The sequence below is a fragment of the Artemia sp. Qi Xiang Cuo genome, chromosome 18 (genome assembly GCF_049724085.1).
Source record: "Artemia sp. Qi Xiang Cuo chromosome 18, ASM4972408v1, whole genome shotgun sequence".
In the NCBI taxonomy this organism is placed as follows: domain Eukaryota; kingdom Metazoa; phylum Arthropoda; class Branchiopoda; order Anostraca; family Artemiidae; genus Artemia; species Artemia sp. Qi Xiang Cuo.
Window position 1 is genome coordinate 4819014 of NC_142811.1, and position 23777 is coordinate 4842790.

At 35.2% G+C, this 23777-nt stretch overlaps 1 protein-coding gene across 3 annotated transcripts in view; it reads left to right on the top strand.

Moving 5' to 3' along the window:
- The window catches only part of jbug (filamin-type immunoglobulin domains fbug), a 367002-nt gene that overhangs the window by 194636 nt on the left and 148589 nt on the right, over positions 1–23777 (top strand). For all 3 annotated transcript variants that reach the window (XM_089104337.1, XM_089104338.1, XM_089104339.1), the window contains one exon: positions 8999–9166. In XM_089104337.1, the coding sequence (XP_088960463.1) occupies positions 8999–9166 (168 nt within the window). The remainder of the gene's footprint in view (positions 1–8998; positions 9167–23777) is intronic.

The window sequence follows — 23777 nt, forward strand, 5'->3', positions numbered from 1 at the left end:
GGGTTGTAAGTTATGCCCTGGGGGCATATACGGTTTTTATAGAGGGCGTTGTCGTAGAAACTTCAAAAAAAGGCTCATTCGATTGGAAATTCAAAGGGATAGTGCCCTTTTTAATGGTCGAAAGTGATTGGATGGCAACTAACCCCCATCTCACGCCCACCTTTTCCCCAAACACATCCAATTGATAGCCATTTTATTCAACGTAGTTTTAAGTTCTGTAAATTAGGTCTTTAAGGATGACAACCCCCTCACAATCACCAGGAAAAGGGTTGTACTTTATGCCTTGGGGAAATATAAAGTTTTTGTAGATCGCGTTGTCGTAGAAACTTCGAAAAGGGCTCATTCGATTAGAAATTCAAAGGGCTTGTGCCCTTTTTAATAATCGAAAGTGATTTGAGGGCAACTAACCCCCCTCTCACGCCCACCTTTTCCCCAAACACATCCAATCAAAATTTTTAGGTAGCAATTTTGTTGTGTTGTGATTTCAAATAGAAATTATGTTTCCCTGGGAGACATCCTCCACAGCCCTCAGGGCAGGTTGTAAGTTATGCCTGGGAGCATATAGGCTGTATTGAACGTGTCGTCGTAGAAACATCAAAAAAGGCTCATTTAATTGAAAATTGTAAGGGCTAGTGCCCTTTTAATAGTCGAAAGTGATTGACGGTGAGGACTGAAAAACTACCAATACGTCGTGCATTGCCAGTTTTCCCAAAACACATCCAAACAGATACTTTTAGATAGTCAACATCCTAATATCAACGTGGTTTAGTAAAGTTATGAAATTAAGATCATTTATATGATGGCAAGGTAGAAGTGCATAGGTTTTGCGCCCAACTTATGTTAATTTCTGCTCGTTTTTTAGTTTGACTCGGTTATTTATTGTAATTTCTGTTCGTTTTGGGTTTCATTTATTTATCGATGCTGATTTGTGGTAGTTTCACGCTTGGTAGATTATTTGATTTTATTTTTGCTCATTTTTTGTTTAATGGAGTTCTTTACTTTTCTTTGAAAAACTTATTTTGTGGAAAAATTTTTTTTAATTAATCATAACTAAATAGTTGCCAGCATGCTTCAATTGGTGTAATGCAGCTTCCTTCTACAAAGGTTTCTGCTTCATCATTAACCATGCACCTTTTATTTTCGACAATCTTTATTGAAGCACAATCATGTCCCTGTTAGATGTATTTATATAGATACTTTACCGGACCTATATTTCCTACATATTCGACATTTATGTGACATTGGTACTTTTAAGCATACGAAGATTATATGTGGCGACTGGTGACATGATGATTATCACGGGTAATTCGGCGATTATCAGAATCTTTCCGATAAGCATCACGGTCAAGTGAAAATTCTTCTCTATTCATTTCGTCTAATTTGGGATCATAACGACGTCGGTACTTTGGTTTTTCAGCATCCGCTAGAGATGTGACTGAATTCTACTGTTTGGGAAAACCGAAGCGGCACTGGAATTTTCAATTTTGATTAATCATACAACTAGCATTTGGATTTAAATTCCCGCACGGATTATCAATAATCCACTTTAAAACTAATTCTCTTAATAATGGATCGCTAGAATTTGGAATTTCAGCTGAATTAAGATCATTAAGTTTTTTCCAATCCGGATCATGGATTCGATCCTGAGGACTCATGCAACAAATAGCAAATGCATATCTGGTAGTCCACATTTTGAAAATTCAATCGTATACACATATACTGCCACCTTTCCAAATATCTGATACTTAACAATATCATTGATTATATCGTTAAATTTCAGTATAGCAATTCGAGCAGTGAGATCGGGACGATCTTGAGGGGACTATTCTATAATAGAGTTTTCATCAAGTTTAATGCTTGCTGCTTCTTCAAATTCAAACCAATCGGGATTGCTTGTGACAGTTATAAAGAAATCAGGGGGTCCAAGGCGACGAACAGTAGCCAAGGCGTCTTCGTGAAATGTTCAGCAAAGTAGCGTGTTGATCCGACGAATGATGACGGCAGTATAACTTTTTCACCAACGAATGCATCCTGTTTGAAGGCTAAGTCTTTAAGAAGTCGTGTAACACCTACGTAGTTTTCACCCATAATACTGTAGTTTTCTGGTTAAATTTTATCCAATGAATACGATCACCCTCAACACGAATAGTGATATCAATGAGGTACTGTTGGAAAAGTCTTATTCCAAAAGGCAAAGTATTAAAACCAATCTTACGCAGATCGGGTGTTACAGCTTGCACAGAAAGGCTTTTTGAATGTTCAGGTCGAAAAGTGATACGATTCCTTGTTAATTCAAGCCGTCTTATATGTGGACGACTTACATAAGGTGTTTGAAGTAGCATACCCCTTGACCATCCTGAAGTTCCACCTGGATAAAACATTGTGTAGGCAAAGGGCTTCATACGATGGTCTGTATTTTTTTAAATAACAAGAATTTTGCCACGTTGTTTTACAACCATTTCATTTGGTTGAAAACTATGGTCAGCATCAAAAGTAAGCACAGCGCACACTTCATTATATGCGGGAGGGTTAAACCGTCTATAATCGGCATCATCTGGCAAAGTAAAACCGAGCTGCACGTTTGGAGGCTGTTGTCCCCATGATACAACAAGTTGATTTGAATCATCTTCCACTTCTCACTTTTTTTGTAACCTTGGGCATAGTCGTTTGAATCTCTCAATATTTATTCCAAGAGATTCAATAGGTTATGAGAGATCCCGTAATTTAAAGGATGTGCGAGGCATTCCTCAACAGCTTCATTGGGGTTTAGTAAGTACATTTGGCCATATGAAGGTGGCTCAATTTCACCTTCAAAAGTTTGTAACGGATGTGCCGCTAAATTGATTTTGTGATAAATTTGTCCAGCTACTTTAAAGCTAAATGCATTCGGACTATTTATGGTTCGACCATCTCTCACGTTGAATGAAGCTAGAGCAAAATACGAGTTCTATGAAACTATTCAGAGAGCAAGGCACGTCCTAAAAAAAGGCAAACCAAATCGTTTGGAAAATGGGGTGGAAACATTGCAATTCGACCATGCAAGCAGCAATCTCCAAACGAATTACCTTTGTTACGATACTTTTTCCTCTGGAAATTGGAGCGCTCCACAGTGAATACAAGCAATGTTGAAGGGTCCCAAGGATTTATACCTTACATTTACTGACGTTATGGCATCTTTGTACGTATGTACTTGGTTTTGTGCCACACGTTGTTGGTAACAAAGATTACGATGACGTATATATATATATATATATATATATATATATATATATATATATATATATATATATATATATATATATATATATATATATATATATATATATATATATATATATATATATATATATATATATATATATATATATATATATATATATATATATAAAAAAAAAAAAAAAAAAAAAAAAAAAAAAAAAAAAAAAAAAAAAAAAAAAAAAAAAAAAAAAAAAAAAAAAAAAAAAAAAAAAAAAAAAAAAAAAAAAAAAAAAAAAAAAAAAAAAAAAAAAAAAAAAAATATATATATATATATATATATATATATAGTACCGGGAGCTTCGGCTTCGCTGCCGGACCCTGGCACTCGGCATGCGGAGAATTCTATAAATAGATTCTTACTGTCGCTTGTCTTCTAAACACAGAGAATTTGAGTCTTTCCTGGATGTCATGACCTCATAATGAACCTTAAATTAGAAGTGGTACCTTTGTAAAATTACATTTTTTTTATTAGGACCTTTAACTTTTTCCTTGGCTTGTCTTTTGTCATTATGAAAACCATGGTTTTCATAATGACAAATCTTGGTTTCTTTTAATTTTTTAGGTGGTGGGACAAACACTTCTTTTTCTTCCAATGATTCATCTTGTCCAGGTTTTTGATTTTCAAAAATATAGAAGGCATTGACGACCATCTTTGTTTCTTTCATCGTTCAGGTGGTGGGACAAAACGCAATCATCATTGCTATCATTTTCAATCTGTTTGGTTCGTTTCACCTCGGCTTATCTTTCGTCATTATGAAATACATGTCGCCCAACCTTTTTTTTTTTTTTTAACAAAGGTACGGTAGGCATTGGTGGCCCTATCCATGTCCAAACCTTAAACCCAATCATAATTGCTCTAATTTTCAATTTTGACGCGTTTTTATTTTCGCTGTCCAGGTTGTTTTTCATTGATTTGCTCACATGTTCGGTGTCGCATGTCTTCTAACCGCGTGAGCCTTTGCTCTTCATTTTCATTTTTGACTTGCTCACATGCTCGGTGTCATATGTCTTCTAACCGCGTGTCTTCACTCTTCATTTTCATTTTTGACACGTCGCCGCTGTGATTCTAACAGCCTGTGTATTTACTCTTTGTTTTCATTTTTGACTCGCTCAGATGCTGGATGTTGCATTTGTTGTAACCGCGTGTGTCTTTGCTCTCCATTTTCATTTTTAACACGCTCCAATTGTCGTTTTCGCATATCTTTTAACCGCCCGTGTCTTTGCTCTTCATTTTCAATTTTGACACGTTTTTGGATTTTGATTACTTTAGACAATTTAGCAATGGCCTTTGCTTTAGCTGTCCGTGTTGGTGTTGTCGCAATTGATGGTTCAGGTTGTCGTTTTTACATCTTGTCACGTTCGATAGTTCAGGTGTTGCTTTCCAAAGAACCATCATTTATAGTAACTACAACTGCAAATTTTCGTTTTTTTGGCCTTCCAACAGACATTATATTATATAAATAACTGTTGCGTTGGAAACTCAACAATCTTATTTATGCTATGCATAACATCATATAAGAAAATGCTTATAAGATACCGTATATGATGTTATAATAAAAACTTATATGATGTACTAACAGAGTACCTGATTTCATTTGCATAAAAACAAAATTAAGGCTCTTAATGAATTTTCTCAGACTTCTGACCTATCTAGATTTTTTTTGTATGAGAATTTCCCAAGATACCAATTTTTCCGAAAAAATATGGGGCCGTTTTCGAGAAAAAACATACATATATTCATAATTATTCCTCACTTATAAAGATAGTATATATATATATATATATATATATATATATATATATATATATATATATATATATATATATATATATATATATCTCTCTCTCTCTCTCTTTATATATATATATATATATATATATATATATATATATATATATATATATATTGCTGGCTTGCTTTCTTACATCAGGACTAGATCTGTTTCCATGTCACTTTGAACCTGAAATTGAAATGTTTCGTGAAAGCTTTTTTAACCATCAATATGAATCATAGTAGTGGTTTCCGCTTCACAATCGAGCGTAAGCTCACTTATTGCACTTGGTAATTATTCAGAACACACTCAAGAATTTTGAATTGAATGTAATATGTGAGAAAACCGGTTTGATAGCCACAAAGACAAGTCGTGGGTGACAGAATGCATTGGACCTAGAGTCGCGGGTGACAGAATGCATTGGACCTATATAATCTCTGCTATGTATTTGCTCATTAGGGGGGGGGGGGTAAAGTATAGCGGGTCTGCATGCAAAATGTGTTAGCTACAATTATTCTGTATGTTATGAAGTAAGAATTATTTCTAACTTCACGCTGTCCAAATATTTTACCCCCACCCACACTCCCTAACAAGCTAAATAAGTATTGTGCCTATGAAATATAAAACCGATTTTTACAGATTTACAGATCAAAACAACTCACTACAAACTCACTACAACAGATCTACAAATATCTCACTTACTACCATTTGCTAAGGCCTTCGGCCAAATAAGGCCTCATGTCACCTCTCTCCAGTTACTTCGTTCGCCATGGTTGGCAGCCTGTAAAAAAAAAACAGACTCGGGTGTTTGGTCCTAGCATGCTTTTTATTATGACATCACAGTTCGTTTTTCAGTTTTCCTGAGCCATTTATAGCCCATATTTATTATGATGGTTTCAATACTTTTCTGTAAAATTTGAAGTGCCTAGCTTTAATAGTTTAGCAGAAAGTTCATTCTACAGAACAACAATCAAAAAGGCACTTGGGTTTACATGTATTTACAAGAGAGCCGGCTGTGCGGATTATTCTTCATATTCCTTCTCTTGCTTTGCTCGTATCGTTGGAAGCTCAGTTTGGGACCAAAAAAGCCGAAGAAACTGAGAAATACTTTTGTCATTGGTTAAGTTTCCTTACATTTTTAACATTTTATTTCGAAATTTAAACATTTTATTTTGTTATATTTGAGTAGCAGAACTAAAAAGAATTACTTATAAAATTCAACTTTTAGATAATAGTTTAAGTAAAGCAAATTAAGTTTAAGTCTCACTCTTTTTAAATAAATGACTATAAACTGCCTTGTTGTAAAGAAATATAAAAAACGAGTAAAAACGGACCCATTTGTCAAAACTTGAACACCGGAGGAACTTTGTCATTGTTACACGTTCAGCTGTCAAGACCCGAATTCGTCTAATGAAACCTTATAAAGCCCCAGGATGCGATAGGGCACAAACTTAGCACCTCCTAGACGCTATCCCACTTCTTATACAGTATTTGTCACTATTATTTCAGGCTTGTATTTCTCAGCAATATATTCCAGCTGGTCTTCCAGAAGGTCTCGCTACCTTTGTCTTAAAGAAGGGCAAAAACCCAAAGGTTTGTTAATCGTACAGACCAATTACTATTTGCTCCACAATTGGTAAGCTTTTGAAACGCTGATCTTCCAAAAAATAAACGCAACGTGCGACCATGGGGACAACCAGTTTGGATTTCGCCAAGGCTTGCGTGTGCAAAACACACACGCAACTTTTTTGGCTAGACCATTATAGACCGTTTTTTAGTTAGACCCTTACATTTTTGCGGCTAGACGTTTATGGCTAGACCGTTATAGGAGGCTGAAAAAAAACCTGTATGTATGTACCATCGACATTTCAAATGTATTCGATTCTATTATCCATTCACATGCTATTTTTTCTCTATTGAGAAGTTGAATAAACCCCTTTCTCTGCTGTCTCTTATGGAATTTGTATGGTAATACTTCCATACGGGTGTGGCTAGGTAGCCAGCTGAGCAAAACCATCACTATTTGGAAAGGTGTGAACCAAGGATTTGTGCTTGGTCCAGCGCTTTTCAATAATGCTATCCGAATTGTTAATAAAAATATTCCTCCATTTCTAATTGAGCCCCATATTGATATCAGCCACCTCTGTTGCGCAGACGATATCCTTCTATTTTCATATGATCTCCAGGTTCTCCAAAATACAGTACATATAGTTTACTCTGGTCTCAATGAGACCAGATCATGATCAATGATCAAATGATCAGACAATGATGACCTTCAAATCACCTCCTCTAAAACTGAGGTTATCGTCTACGATTCGTCTCGACAACCTTCTGCTACTATCAATGTTGGCTCAGAAACTGTTTCTGATCTTCCTCTCTGAATTACTTAGTTCTTCCATTGGGATCAAATATTAAAATTACCAAAACACTTGTCATCTCGGCGTTGAAAGAGAAGCCTAGAAAATCGTACGGACTGCTTGCTCGAATTAAAGGTCAGTTTCCCAAAATAAGACTGAGCAGACTTTACAACGCTTTTTTCGCAACGCATGTCTTCTTCTTGGTGCGGAAGAAAATTAGATCTATATTCTTCTGTTTTTGCAAATATCTTCTGCAATTGCCAGTTTAGGCTCGCAACCGGTACATTTCGAGTAGATATGGCGTTTTTTATATTTCTTCAAAAATGGACAAGCTTGTGCACAGGTTCCGTAAGCGTCGAGCAAATATTGTCAACTTTCTACTTAACTGTATAGCTTAATTTTGTTGCTAAAGTAGCTGAGTAAGTAGCTGAGATGTTATTTTTTTTTTAGTTTTTCTTGTTTATTGTTTCCATTTTTATTTTATTTTCCTGTATTTTTGTTCTTCTCTAAGTGCATTTAATATATGTAAAGAGGGTTGATATAAATTATTATTATTTTTAGGATTCTGAGAAAAACTTTGACCACTCTGGAAGCAACTAAATGATTTAATCCGGAATTTGTTTTTCAAACTAAAGAAATTGAGGTTGTAACGACGAAGCAAAATTTTTAATTTAAAATTTCTAAAAATGTTGATTTAAAAAAAAATTAAAATATTTTTAGGTGTTTGACGACGCGCGTAAAAATGGGGGTTTTTCCTTGTTGTTCAAGGTGGGATAAGCTTAAAGTTTTCCCACAATGGTAACTTCAATTTTATACTTTTCATTATAGTTGAATATTACTTTTTTAGGAACTCAGGCTCTTTTCAAAATTTTGAATCTCTTCTCGCAATTACAAATTAATGAAAATTACTATTTTCAAAACGATTTTAAATGAAACACAAATAACTAAAAAATGACTCCTCTAAGGGTGCTAGGACACAAACACCATTTACTTAAAAACTCTTTTTAAAAATGCAGAGTCAATAGGAGTAAGAAGTTGATATAAATATTTTTGATATTTTTAATTCCACTTTATTTTAGAAGAAACCTTCGAATCTGTACGCTTAGCTTGGGGTTGAGGACGGTGATAGTCTCCCTTAAATACTTTATAGTTTTGCTTGATTTAGGTTTGAACGATTTATTTAATTAGAAACGTTATTAGGAACGTTTAATTAGGAACTGTCTATTGGTATTTGTAGTCTATTCCATGTAGCACCAATATAAAACTACCAGTTCTATTCAGATTCAACTTAACAGTAGCGTAAGGTTACAAGAAGAAATATTTTAGAATATTATAAAAAGCCTCAAACCCTTCAAAAACGACGCTAAATTTAATAAAAAGTACATCATTGAAATTGTCATTGTAGAAATTCGCTTTAGTTCGATAACGGTGTTCCATGGGAAAGAAAACGTCCATTGACAGTTCTTTAAAAAACCCTTTTTTATTTTGGCTTTTAGGGACCGTTGTCCACTCTTTACTAGATTGCAGCTACTGTTGCCGCCATGATCATTTCTCTTTAGAACTTGAATTATCTTACAAGATAAAATATTTAAAAAAATATTTTCATTTCAGTCGACGGTTCCTCAGCTGGGTCAGGAAACTTAGAGATTTTGGTCAATGGTGGTCATGTCACAAGCTCAGTCTCCAGTCTCGGGGGACAAAAATTCCTGGCATCTTTTGTGCCCCATCAAGCTTCCCTACATACAATTGAAATGAAGTTTAATGACGATGCAGTTCCTGGTAAGTCTAAGCAATTTTACTACCTTTTTTCCAGAGCTTTCCCAAAAATTATTCTGCTTTCAATTTTATCTTGATTCCATTCATAAGCACCATAAAAATGAAAAATATTTAAGAAAATAAAATTATTTTAATGTTGGGAAAATGTGTGACACCGTGGGGATTTTTTCTCGAATTCTATTCTTCCCTAAAAACCTTTTAGACTAAAAGCAGCCAGATCCAGAGTAAGCCTATTCAAGTAGCCTATTATAGGTAATCATTTGGAACAACACCAGGGGGGCTAACACCCTGTTTTAGATGAAAAAAAAAACTTAAAAAGAGAAAATTATCTTAATCTTGCGAAAAAGTATGACGCTTCTCTGACAAACACCTCTTCTTCACCTCCTGCTATCCCCAAGCTCTTAGACTACAAGTCTGAGAAAGAAAGCTTTTATACTAAAAAGAAACCTTTTAGATTAGAAAGTAGCAGGATTTTTATCTGAAATTACATCAGGATGGCTAAGACCCCGTTTTAGATTAAAAAAGTCCAAAAATCTGTGCCAAAATGGGTAGACTTCCATGAAAACGGATGTATTCAACCTTTTATTCATTCTTAACCCCTATTTCCTAGGAAAACGATAAGTTCTTTCCCTGTCCCTCACCCTTTAAGAAAACCAAACTTGTTAAACTCTCCAGAAAAGGCAGATCATATAAAACCGTTTCAGATTTGTTCTCTCATTGGAGTTTTTTTTATCTCCTTTTAGTATGTCCTGTTTTTTGTTTTTTGTATTCTTTTTCTTCGAGCTATCGTATCTAGGGAGGGTAGGAGATTTAAATCACCCTACCCCGAAATTTTTGTCCGACTTATAAAAACGTAGCAAAAGTGCATATAAATAAACTTTTGATGCGTGTTTAAAGATTTTGTACCCCTCCCCCCCCCCCAAAAAAAAAATTCTGGATTGACCTTGATCTTCTGGTTTTACTCAGAGAAATTGTAGAGCTTACAAAAAAGCCCTCTTAACAAAAGTGGCATTGGGCAATAAAACATCATGTTGATAATCCTGTAATAAAACTAAAACAAAACGTAACAAAGTGCATATAAATAAATTTTTTATGCACTTTTGAAGTTTTTGTACCCCCCCCCCCAAAAAAAAAAACCTGGATTCACCTTGATCTTCTTTTTTTACTCCGAGAAATTGTAGAGCTTTTGTCATCAAAATCATCTTGCCGTGCGCCTTCACGGACCCCTTTAAGGATTCCTATGTCTTAAGATCCCTTAAGGTATCCTAAAGGTGAAGGACACCTTCCTTATACAAAGACCAGTTTTTAATAACAGTCGAAAACCCCAAAACACAATTCAGTTTCTTTTGCTATCCTGTAGAATTCTCGTAAGGTAACATAACACGTTTTGATTTACCCCCCCCCCCCCCATCGGAAACACAAATCCTCTTTAGTTTTAAGAACTGGTTACTGTTTCCAAAGCTTCGTTCAAAGATTGTGTACAAAACAGGTTTTTACTGAAGATATACAAGAACTCCTAATTCTTAATTTTGGTCGGTAAATTCAGAGACTAATTGTTTCCTGAAACTACGAACTGTAAAAAGACTGTAAAAAGAATTGTAAAAAGTTTCACTACGAACTGTGAAACTACGAACAGGTATTTTAATTTAGAAATGCAAAAAAAGCCCTCTTAACAAAAGTGGATTTGGGCAATAAAATATCATGTTGACAATCCTGTAATATAACTTCCCTTTTTTCTAAATGTGAATCTCCTAGGTGGCCACACTTTCGGCTGGTTGCCAGGGCCGTAGTCATATTTATTTTCGGGGGGAGGTGTTTTTTTGGCTCACCTCCGGGGTCATAGTTTTGCCGAAGGATTCAAACCCGGTAACCCTCCCCCTGGATACGGACGTGAAGAGGATATAGAGCATTTTAGAAAGTAATCTTGAGAACCCGTGTTTTGGAAAAAGTAGAAGCTTCTAAGAACCTCGAAAGCCATAATACCTTTTTACGGATACCTTTTCCCAGAATACCTTTTCTAAGAACCTCGAAACCTTTTTCCCATAAGATATGGGAAAAAGGACTGAACGACTCAATGAAATGGGCTGATCTTAACCCAGGAAATTTGGATGTGAATCTAAGGTTGACGAAAACATCACATATTACCTTTTTCATTACCCCGCCCAAACTCTCCTTTTGTTGCTGACTCGAGATTCACATTTGCGAATAAGATAATGAACTTAAATTTATGTAAAGTTTATTGAATAATTCTTATGAATTTTCTTATGATTTATTTATTTTTCAAAGATCACATTTTTCTTCAAATTATACATTCTTAAGGAGACTAATAAAGGGGGAGCTCCCCAAAGTCTTAAAATCAAAAAACTTCTTGATTTCCAACACGGTTCTTGATGATTCAAGTTTTTTTTTTTTTGGGGGGGGGGGGGGATATTCCCGCTACGGTTGGTTGGTTTTATTGATCGTGTATACGTCTTAAGAAAAGACGGATAGAAACCAACAAACAACAATGACATAGCTTAGGGGCGAAGTGTCAGCCTGTTCTATTGATGTCTATCATAATCTTTGAATGTATATGCCATTTACTGAAAAAAGTGATACCCTCAGGCACGTACAAAAGCTGGTATGTACCTATTAGGACCCACCTTGATATCCTACAAATTTTGAATTTTTACTTTTTATAACTCTTCATATTTTCTAAATGATCTACCCCCTTCCCAAGTACTCTCCAGCAAAAAAAGAGAAATTCGTACATGCCCTATGAGCATCTCCAGTAAATCAAACAAGTATTTTTCTACATTTTTAAATCCTCATCCATTTGACTTGTGTTTTTATCTAGGACAAAATTTCAGTTTAGCGGTTTTTGCTGTCTTAGAAAGTCAATGAGGTATGTAATGCCCAAACTGGGTGACATCGAGGATTTTGCAGAGGGGATGGTAAAAAAGGATTTTTTTTTTTTTAGGGGAGGGGAGATTACAAAAAACTTTAAAAACGTATCAAAAAATTGTTTAAATTCATTTTGTTACGTTTTTACGAATCGGACAAACACTTCAAGGGGGGGGGGGGGGCTGAAACCCCCCTCACCCCCCTAGATATGGCCTTGTGCCAGTTGCGGATCCAGAATTTTTTAGGGGGGGGGGAGGGCGTGAAATAGGTTGATCCGAAAAACTTGCGTTAGGAGCAAGTTTAATTAACACAAACTAGCGTTAATTAAGTAAATTACACTACTTCAGACTATTTAAGGGGGGTGCTCCCCCCCTCGCCCCTCCCCTGAATCCGTCACTGCCTTGTGCCCAGGCCACATTATAGTCAAACTTGTCGATAAAATCAAAATTACGCACGACTACAGCGCTAATTATGTAACCCGTCCGTAACTTTTTGTGTTGAACATTGTTCAGCTTTCAAACTTAAAATTTTTGATTGACCAATCAGAATCGAGATTTAAGGCATCATTTTTTGAAACTAGAAAACATGGAAGCTTGAAACAGAAATTTTTCTGTCTATAACAAAAATCGGACACAAGTAAGGAAGACGCAGTATTAGTTGAATATTATAAATTAGTGTTGGTGCAAGTTTTTTTAAACCATTTTCTTGCAATTTTTTATGTTCCTCTTCTGAAATACAAGTGTGGCACCACAACCAAGAAAATCTCACTATCATTCATAAAACTAGACTTCCTAATCAACAGACGTGACTATAGTGCGGCTCAAGCACAAGTGAAACGTCTAGCACTGTATACACAGCCTAAATTAGACACAGTGGCAAAGGCGGTTCATTGCTAAATGGTTCCAGGGTTTGAGGCCTCTTCCATAGGCGCCCATAAGGGGGAAGGGTGCCAGCCATCCCCCCTGGCTGAATGACGGTGCCTTGTATTTTTAGATTTTGTTTTGAGATTTTTATTATACAGCATTGGAAGTGCCGATTAGACTAGATAAGCCCCCCCCCTTCTAAAGCCTCCCTAAAATCCAGCTTATAGGTGCCCATGGCCTCTTCTAAGCCAATTGTAATTGCTTACTCACCACTTGGACAGATCTTTCAACCACTATATAGGCAAGGAATGAATGAATAAGGTTTAAATTACCATCCAAGATCTATATTTGGGTTGTATATCCATTTCTAAAAGTTGTATTATACGCTAGCACAAAGATTGTTCAAGTTCGAGAAGATCCATTGTTCTTGTATGGATTAAATAAAAAAATAAGTTTTTAACTGAAAGTAAGGAGCGACATTGAAACTTAAGACGAACAGAAATTATTCCGTATATGAAAGGGGCTGTCCCCTCCTCAACGCCTCGCTCTTTACGCTAAAGATTTTTATTGTTAAAAAAAATAGTTGTGAAAAAGAGTTAAACTTTAGGGTAAAGAGTGAGGCGTTGAGGAGGGGACAGCCCCTTTCATGTACGGAATAATTTCTATTTGTTTTAAGTTTTAATGTCTAATCGCGTAACTTTTGATAGGTAGGACTAAACTTGATGAAACTTATATATTTGAAATCAGCATTAAAATCTTATTCTTTTGATGTATCTATTGACATCAAAATTCCATTTTTTATACTTACAGTTCGTTACCACGAATTGTTTGAAATCGAGTGGAGAGGTGGGTAATAATATCTACTAAACTGGGTTTTAGATCTATTCCGCAAGTTGTTTAGGTTTAAAGTGCTTTCTTGGTATTGTGTGCATAGTTTTGGTATATCTGGCCCGCTGAGCGTGGGGAGGGGGACGCTTTTTTCATGCTAATGACTATTGTTTCTAGAAAGAGTGTGTATTCGAAAAGTGGATGGTACTTCTCTTTTCCTATTATAGTGTTTTGCATAGACTGGAATATTAGCCTACCCAAGTTTTATTATTAGGTACTTACGTGTTATAGCGACTACACTGCTGTTTTTGATCAGGGTAAAACCGATTTCTCTGTCTGCATTATAAGGTAATTAGATTACTCTCAGTGAGATAAACTACTATGCAGGTATATTTTAATTAAATATTTAATATATAGAGTTGGTTAGGTATCTAATAGCATGCGTTCTGTGCGGCCTGCTTTCCATAATTCTCTGTTGTAGTTTCCATAATTCTGTTGCTAAAGTATTATATTTTCATTATATTTTGGTATATCACATTAGGATAACCTTACTTCACTTCATGGGCGTGGTCGCTATAACCCGTAAGTACCTATTATTTTCTTTTATAAGGATGGCTTTACACGAAGGCTGGTGGGGGGGGGGGGGAATTTAATGCCTTTGCCTAAAAATTTACAATTCTAAGCTATTTTTAACAGCCTTTTACAGCTCTTCGGCCCTTTCTCAAACACCAGGGAAATATCATACCCTTCTCAGTATAGTTTCATTGTCTTGGTCCCCCCCCCACTTCTAGCGGAAAAGCCTCGCCTTCTCCAGTTTTCGAATTTTGAAATCCTTTCACGTTTATTGAAAATAATTTGACATTAGTACAATTATTTTTTTCCTTAAGGCGACATACCTGACCGCATTCTGAATTTTCGGGTAGCTACCATACCTGGTGACGTAGTTCAGTTTAGTTTGTTATGTTTTGTGCATCAACTGTGAGAAAAATCGTATTTCACCATTATAAATTACCAGGAATTATATTAATTACTTTATTATCGACGTTGTATAAAAGGGTATGTTATCGCCAAATCGCATGGCTTAAGTGAATATGTTTGCACTTTTTATTGCCTTAAATAGCTTGTGATGGACTCCATAGGCCTATTTGATTATTTAAAAATTTTCAACCTTTTGAGACTAGTCCAACAAAAAATAGCGAAAAGAGCTTTCATATTTTTTAGAGTAGGGATAAAAGCAAGACTGTATCCAGGGGTGGGGGCTAGGGGATTGGAACTCCCCTGAGAAATGTTTGTCCGATCCGTAAAAACGTAAAAAATACATATAAACAAAGATGTGTTTTTTTAATTTTTTTGTACCCCTCCTAAAAAAATCCTTGATACGGCCCTGGATACAGAGCAGAATAGCGAAATTTCGCTCTAACAGGAAATGGCTATTCTATATTAATAAAGCGTTCAATATTAAATCTGTGCCCTAATTTACGGTCCAGGAAGGCGTTTTTAAGCTCCTACCTCTTATATTTCCCTTCTAAGACGCTTCTAGGACCTCTCCCAATCTACAAAAATATGTGGGAGAGCGGGTAAGGGGGGGGGGGCGTTGAAGTATTGTTTTTGTTCTTTTTGGAGACATAAAATATATAGTCTTCAAGATCTGGGGGCGGGGTATTCTTTTGGATAATTTTAATGAAATAAAAGAAGATATTTTTCAAAACCTATGCCCGCCCCGCCAATCGGCACTCCCTTTCCATATTCATTGCTTTTTTTCAAATAAAAAAAATTACTTCAATATTTCGTCCCATCCCCCCCCCCCCCTAATCGCTCTATATCCCTAGTCTATACACAAAAATTAGCTAATTTTGTTGGTTTTCATATTTTTCATCATCTCATTATCAATGGGTCATTCTAATTTGAAAAAAATAAGCAAGCTTTTGGATTATCCCAGGCCCTTACCCAGGGATTAGGGTGGTAGATGGGAAGGGGTTTCAAGGGTAGCGGTTATTATATTTCAAAAGAATGTTGAATAGGATGCATATAGTAACCTAATATGTACTGACGAACTGTATTATATTCAATAAAAACACAATTCATCAAAAAAGCTCAGATGAAGAATTGTTTCAAAATCAATCAAAAATGAAAAGAAAAAAAACCACGAAGTTTTTGGGAAGTAAGCCAAAATACATTTCGTGTCTGACCTCCAGTAAAATCAAATCGGTAAGTCCGTGGAAGGGCGTGCCTATGTAGAAAAATTGGTCGAAGAAACGGGGTCCCAAAATGGGTTAAAAATACTCTCTGGAAATGGGGTTTCAAGTTTTCCAAAAATGTACCCTAATTTGGAAATTAAGAAAAAGAAAAAAATGTTACCAAGACCTACAGTTTGGGAAATTAAAGTTGAGGCTTTCATTTTTTTTCAAAGGCTAAGTAGGTACAGTCTACCAGTGTTCACGCGGGATTTGTTTTAGGGGGAGGGGGAGAGGGGACACAACTAGAAAAACTCCAAAAATTGGCAAATTATATGGGAAAAGCAAACTATAGGAAATATCAAAGAATTTGATATTTTGAAGGACATATGGATGAAACCCCTCCCCCTTTTCTGAATACATACTTGTCTGATATTGCCTATGTGCCTTTTCAGGGCACTGATATTTTAACAATTATGCTGCCCTAAAAACCTGCATTTCCTAATTTGCTCTCCCAATAGATGTCAAAAGTCATCGACCTAGGGGAAAAAATAACTCTTTTCCTAGGGGAAAAAATAACTCTTCTCCTAGGGGAAAAAATAACTGACATTGACAGTTGGCATAGATGAATCTGCTTTTAACTGCTTTCTTCTGTGCTCTGCTCTCTAAGTATAAGAATCATAATTTACGATCTTGACAAATTCAATATTAATTTTTTGTATTTTTACCTAACTTCTTCGTTATCTTTTATTCCTTTTTTTTTTTTTTTTTTTTTCATAAAACAACCTAGGGTGGTCGCATCAAACCAGTGGTCGTAGAATATCTGGTGAGGACTCATTCAAACATTATTTAAAAGTTTGAATACCCTTTTCAGTGACATTATTGATCAAGCCACAACGAAGTGCCGATTTTGCCATATTGGGCTATAAAACAAAAATTTTGGCCTGAAATGGGACCACTATGTTATCGACAGAAGATTCTGATTGGCATGCAGCCAATCGCTGCATGATTATTAAAAAGCTTATTTAAAAAGCTTATTAAAAAGCCTCTCGCTTTCAAATGCCATAATGTCAACAGGTAGCCCCATTTGTCTCTAAACGTATACACTAATACACAATCATTAGGAAAGTAACAGTTAACATTGACCATTTATCCAGGAATAAGAACAATTAAAGTATTCCACAGTTGTGAAGCAGATATTTATGGAGAGGTCGGTGGAACTTTTTCCTGGAGGGTAGGGTACCTAAGCAACCATTAGATAAGTATTAGGGGCCTATTGCCGACATTTCTTCATTTGAAGGAATGTATTTGGACGAAGTGTGCAACATGATTCTTGGGGAGGGGGGGGGGATAGCTCCCATCTTATTGCGGAAATAGTAGTTGTTAAGGAGAAACTTTGGTTTTGAATATCAAATCACTGGGATAAAAAGCTGAACTTGAGCGTAAACATCAGGGTTTTAAGGGGTTAACTAATCTTTCACATTTACGAAAATTCTTTTTATTATATAAAGCGAATTAACCTAAACTAACTCCGATTCTTGATTTACTGACAAGAAAATCAAAAAGCTATATTTAAACTATGAGCAAACACGAATTAACTTATAGGCGAGGGGTCTGTAGCTCTCTCAATCCCTGTTCTTTGTGCTAATGATTCATTTTTTTTTTCATCGGTTTAATAAGTTTAAAATAAAATATCTGGTACAATGCTTCGAGACTGAAAGGATTTCTTGATTTGCCTTTTAGACAGGAAAACTTGCTATTACCAACTATTACCAACTATTACCAAAATAAGTTTCCTGGGCTCTAACATGGTTTCAAAAAAGCCTAGCTCAAACAAGCGGGGTTAAAGGGCGATGGCACCCATCATGATACGTATACAGGATACTTTATGTTCGTTTATGTTTTAAATTAAATAAAAAAAAACAAGTTTTTTTTTAACTGAAAGTAAGGAACAACGTTAAAATGTAAAACGAACAGAAATTATTCCGTATATGAAAGGGGCTGTACCCTCTTCAAAGCTTCGCTCTTTGCGCTAAAGTTTGACATTCTCAAAGCTCTATTTTTTTTAACAATAAAAAACTTTAGCGTAAAGAGCGAGGCGATGAGGAGGGGACAACCCCTTTCATATACGGAATAATTTCTGTTCGTTTAAGTTTTAACGTCGTTCCATACTTTCAGTTAAAAAAAATTTGTTTTATGTATTTAATTTTTGAACGTTTTTGAATTAATGCAGGTTTTGATCTTGGCTCACCGTACATGAATAATTAAAACCAAATTTGTATATTAATTTACTTTTATTTGGTTAAATGGCTTTCTCGAAACTTGTTTAATTTTATTTACGAACCTTTTTATTAGTAATAATTATACGTAACTTACGAATTAACTTACGTAACGAACTTCTATATTCATATGTTTTTAAAACGTATATTAGGGGGTTCGCCCCCTAGTCATTATCTTGCTCTTTAAGCTGAAGTTTGAACTTTGTTCCAATTCTTTGAAAATGACCGCTTAATCACAAAGGCCGTTAATTAAAATAAATAGCTCTTATGAAAGTACTAAACAATCTTTCGCTTAAAGAGTGAGGTATTGACTAGGGGATGAACCCAATCATATATGTAATATTTTCTGCTCGTTTTAAGTTTTTATGTTGCTGCTGTTGCAGTTGAAAAACTTGTTTTTTATATTTAATTTCTGATTTTTTTTAAATAATCCTGGGAAATCCGGCGTCCCCTTTAGAGCAATGTCCCTTCCCCCATGAAAACGTCCTTCATGGAAAGATCCTCCCAAATAAACCCCGACCTCCCCCCCACTACCAGAAAAAAAACCCTTGAAAATGTTTGTATACTTCCAAATAACCAATATTATATTTTTTAACATTGGGTAAAGTTCATAACTTTTAGACCTCCTCCCGGGTACTTCGGGGGATTAAGTCATCCTAAAAGACATACTTATAATATTTTCGAACATGCTGAACAAAATGGCTATCTCAAAATTTTGATCGGATGACTTTGGAAAAAAATGAGCGTGGGAGGGGGCCTAGTTGCCCTCCATTTTTTTGGTCACCTAAAAAGGGCAGTAGAACTTTTAATGTCCATTCGAATGAGCCCTCGCAGGATATTCTAGGACCACTGGGTCGATACGATCACCCCTGGGAAAAAACAAAAACAAAACAAATGAACACGCATCCGTGATGTTTCTTCTGGCAAAAAAAAGAGCAAAATTCCACATTTTTGTAGATAGGAGCTTGAAACCTCAACAGTAGGGTTTTCTGATACGTTGAATGTGATGGTGTGATTTTTATTAAGGTTCTATAACTCTTAGGGGGCCTTTCCCCCTTTTTTCAAAAATCAGTCAAATTTTCTCAGGTGCGTAACTTTTGATGGGAGGACTAAACTTGATGAAATATATATTTGAAATATATATTTGAAATCAGCATTAAAATCTGATTCTTTTGATGCATCTATTGGTATCAAAATACCGTTTTCTAGAGTTTCGGTTACCATTGAGCCGGGTCGTTCCTTACTTACAGTTCGTTACCACGAACTGTTTGATACAATTCTTTACCTTTATTTGGGAAAAACTGGTTTTGCTTTATGCATTGACGTCGTGTGGGAGTTGGGCAAGGAGGAAGTTGCCCCCAGAAATTTGGAGACAAATTATTATATAGCCCATGGCCCTTGACTCTCCGAGTGTGGCCCCTCTCCCCCCGCCCCCCAATAAAATGCTGGAGCTACGACCCTGACTTTATTTAATTGTTACGAAGGGTGACAGATTACATTGAATGAGAGGTTAAGATGGTTATGCTATGTTTTAAGGCTGGAGGATGACATATTGCAAAGTTGTGCCGTTTGCCAATCCCTCTAAAACAAAGCCATGACTAGGGTGAGGATTTAAGGGAAGTTGGAACTTCATGTCGTGGGTTAAAGAGTAAAACATTGAATAAATTGAGGGGGTTGGGAGGAGTAGCGTGCAAAGATGTGTTGGCCTCAGATGGCCTTGCGCTGCAGTAAGTTGTTGGTAATAGTAGTAGTAGTTATTGTTGAATCTCTAACTTTCTTTGGATTCAAGATGCAATTTTAAGAAGTAGACAATTTTTTTTGTTTTCGAAATTTTTTTCCAAAGTGCAAAATAATTAGAGCAAGGCTATTCTGTAAAATTTAGTTTATTAAAAATAATTATGCTGTTCTGCCTGTTATGCGCCATCCGGCACTGTTTTATAGAGAGTTGACTAATTTTCCACCTAAAAGCTAATAAAACATCATTTAGTATTCCCACTCAGCTCTTTTTCCTAATATAATCGTCACTGCCATTGCAACTGATTCCCAGCCCACCCCTTTTCATTATCAGCCAACTGCTAATGAGAAATAAGTTGAAGTAATAATGCACAGCAAACAAGTTTTTTATTTCAGAAATAATTTTATCCAAAACAAATAAATTATTTTTTTCGGGGGGGGGGGGGGGTTAAACGCAGAGTATTTTATCAGTTTCTTATACTTCTTGACAGTACGTATTAGTCATAGTTTTCCATTAGAATGGGAAACGTGATTGAAAGTGAAACTTATATTTTTATTTCCATTTATAATCCACTTCAGGGCGTGGATATTTACTTTTTTGTTATACTTTCAATAAATCATGTTGCATGGATTAATGGTTGTTGTCTTTGAGGAAGAGAAATCGTATAAACGCTGTTCAAGGGTGTATGCACTAAGTTTCACCGTGTGCATCCGACCAGGTTTGCAATTCATTCTTCCTTAAAAGTATACCTGAACTCGGTAAAAAAGAACTGTCCATTTTAGGCATATATGCAGAAACTTGTTTCCAGGGGGGGGGGGGCTATAATGAAAATACAATTTATCCGATAATTTAAATAGGAAGTTCCAATAAAAATCAAGAACACTTTATAATCAGGGGGGCTTGGGGTCTCCTGTGGAAGTCCCTGGTCCAAAAAGTTCTCTGACCTTTGGAATGGAATACTTTTTCCGCGTTAAACTTGATCTATTGACTTGTAATGCATAGCTATAAATAGAATCTCGTTTCAAAAAACCAACAAAGAGAAAAATCTCTAAAAAAAACAAACAAACGAGACTGTGGCCAGTGGAGAGAAAAGGAAAACAACAGAAACAAAACAACGCGGATATTTCGCCTGTATACAAACAAGGCGTCTTCAGCACGAAAGACACAAAAAAAAACAAGATAAAACTAAAAACCAATAAAACCACCACCAAAAAAAAAACAACAAAAATGTACACTCGGCGCAAACTAATCCACGTAGGGAAAAGATGCTAAAATAGAGTTACTTCAGTGAGGACACCAGAGTAACTGAGGAAAAATAAAAAAAACTGTAAATTACTTTAATTATTCAGTTGCGAAATAATCCTTTTGTTAGCTATTACTGAAGCAAATCGTTTTGGTCTAACAGGTAAAATAGTCCCCTGGTGATTATTTAAAATCTTTACTCCCTTATTGACAATTGATTCACTCTTTAGAAGGTTATCATAAATTGGGTCAATATTTAAATTACCCGTGTCCCTATTTATGGAAAGGTTAGCAAACATATGTTTTTTAATTTCTATGGCTTCCCTGGCCCATTGGGTGTACCCCTTATCATTAGAAATAGCCAAGGCTTCATCAAATTTTACAAAATGGTCTGGTTGAAGCCAAATATGCTCTGCTAAAGCTGAAACGAAAGTTTCTGGAGGCTTGCTTAATTGTAGGGTTTTTTCTATTGAATTACGGTGTTCAATAAACCTTTCAACAAATTGTTGGTGAGTCCTACCAATATAGAACTTCCCAAAAGAACACGGAATTTTATACACCCCACTTACTAAATTTCCCCGAGTTAAATCCTTACCAGAACTAAAAAAACTACCCATTGGCCTCAGCGATTGGAAACATGTATCAATACCAAATTTACGTAAAACCCGTGAAAGTTTCTCACCCAAACCAGGTACATATGGTAATGAAATGAAGCTTTTTGATACAACTAAATCTAAAGACTGAGAAACCTCAATAACCCTACTACTATGTTTGGCCCGTCTATTTTCAATTATTTTATCAATGAACTTAATTGGATAACTATTACAAAATAAAATATCCCTCAAGTATAACAATTCTGAATCCAGAAACTCCTGGGAACAGATTTTAAAGGCTCTATCCACTAGTGAACTTACAACCCCCCTTTTCACCGACATAGGGTGGCAAGAATGAAAATTTAAATACCTATCATTGTGCGTAGGTTTTCTGTAAATCGAGAAAAGTAAATGGAAATCCCTTTTAATTAATAAAATATCCAGAAAAGGTAATTTATTATTATCCTCAAATTCAACTGTAAATTTAATATTATTATCAAAAATATTTAAATGTTTACAAAATAGGTCTAAGGAGTCCAACCCATGTTTCCAAATGCAGACTACATCATCCATGAACCTATCCCAGAAGCAAGGGGAGATTCTAAAACTGTGTATAGGGGACGTTTCAATGGAATCTATGAATAGATTTGCCAATAAAGGAGAAAGAGAAGCCCCCATAGGTAAACCAAAAATTTGTCTATAAAACTCCCCTCGAAAACCAAAATAAAAATAAAATTCATTTACCAGCATAATTAGTTTCATAATGACATCAATATCCAAACTGGCTAACGTCACATCCTGTATTAAATCAAAGTGTCTTTCTAATTTACTTTTTAAAATATCCTCCCACTTTTTTAAATCACAATTTGAATACATGAACACAACATCAAAACTGCAAAGAATTGAACTCTCCTCCACCGTGAAATTGCGCAAATTAGTAGTAAGATCAATCGAATTTTTTAAATATGATTTTTGTGTTCCCAAAAGTGGACGCAAAGCTACCGACAACCATTTTCCTAATTTTGAGACAGGTGACAGAAAAGTTGACACAATAGGATGGAGGGGGGATCCAGTCTTATGAATCTTAGATAGACCATAGATCTTGGGTACCGAAAAACCCCTAGGATAATATTTGTCATAAAACTGTAGGGCGATATTAAAATTATTTTTCATTGATTCTAATTCATTTCTTGTTGATTTTACATTTTTATCTGTAGGATAAAAATCAAGTTTTTTGTATGTAATAGTGTCAGAAATAATGGATTTCAAGTTTTAAGAGGATGGATGTTCTACAAAGACACATTTGGGTTTTTTTATATGAATATTAATTAAAAAAACCTTTTTCCCAAAAATAAGTTTTTCAAAAAAAAGAAAAGAACTCCATTAAACCAAAAATGAACAAAAATAGAATAAAATAATCTATCAAGCATACAACTACCACAAACCAGTATCAATAAATTGATGAAACCCAAAACAAACAGAAATTAAAATAAATAACAGAGTCAAACTCAAAACGAGCAGAAATTAATCTGGGTAGGGTTCTAAACCCTATGCTTTCAAAGAGCCGGAATATAATTTGTACTTTACTGGAAAAAAATTCAAATGAATTTACTGATAAAAAATGTGCTTTGTCAGTTTAATATACATATGTTGATATTTATTCCTTAACATTTTAATTAATTTTTGATTTCTCAAAGTTATAAAAGTTAAAACATTTAAAATAATTTCTTTTCAGTAAAGTACAAATCATATTCTGGCTTTTAGGCTTGTTCTGGTTTATATTCTGGCTTATTTTTATCCTACATACGGCTGGACAAGTGTCCGTCCACTTTTATGGTTTTAAGAATGATTCATTTCAACCCCTTTTTTTGCATGTTCTTAAATATGTGCCTTCTAACTTTGTGCTAAGATCAATTTTTGAGTTTTATTTGATTTATTGAACTAATTGTTTATTGTACCATTGTTTATGCGTTTTATGGTATTTCTTTGAGATAATGGCAGCCATCTTTAGTGTCAT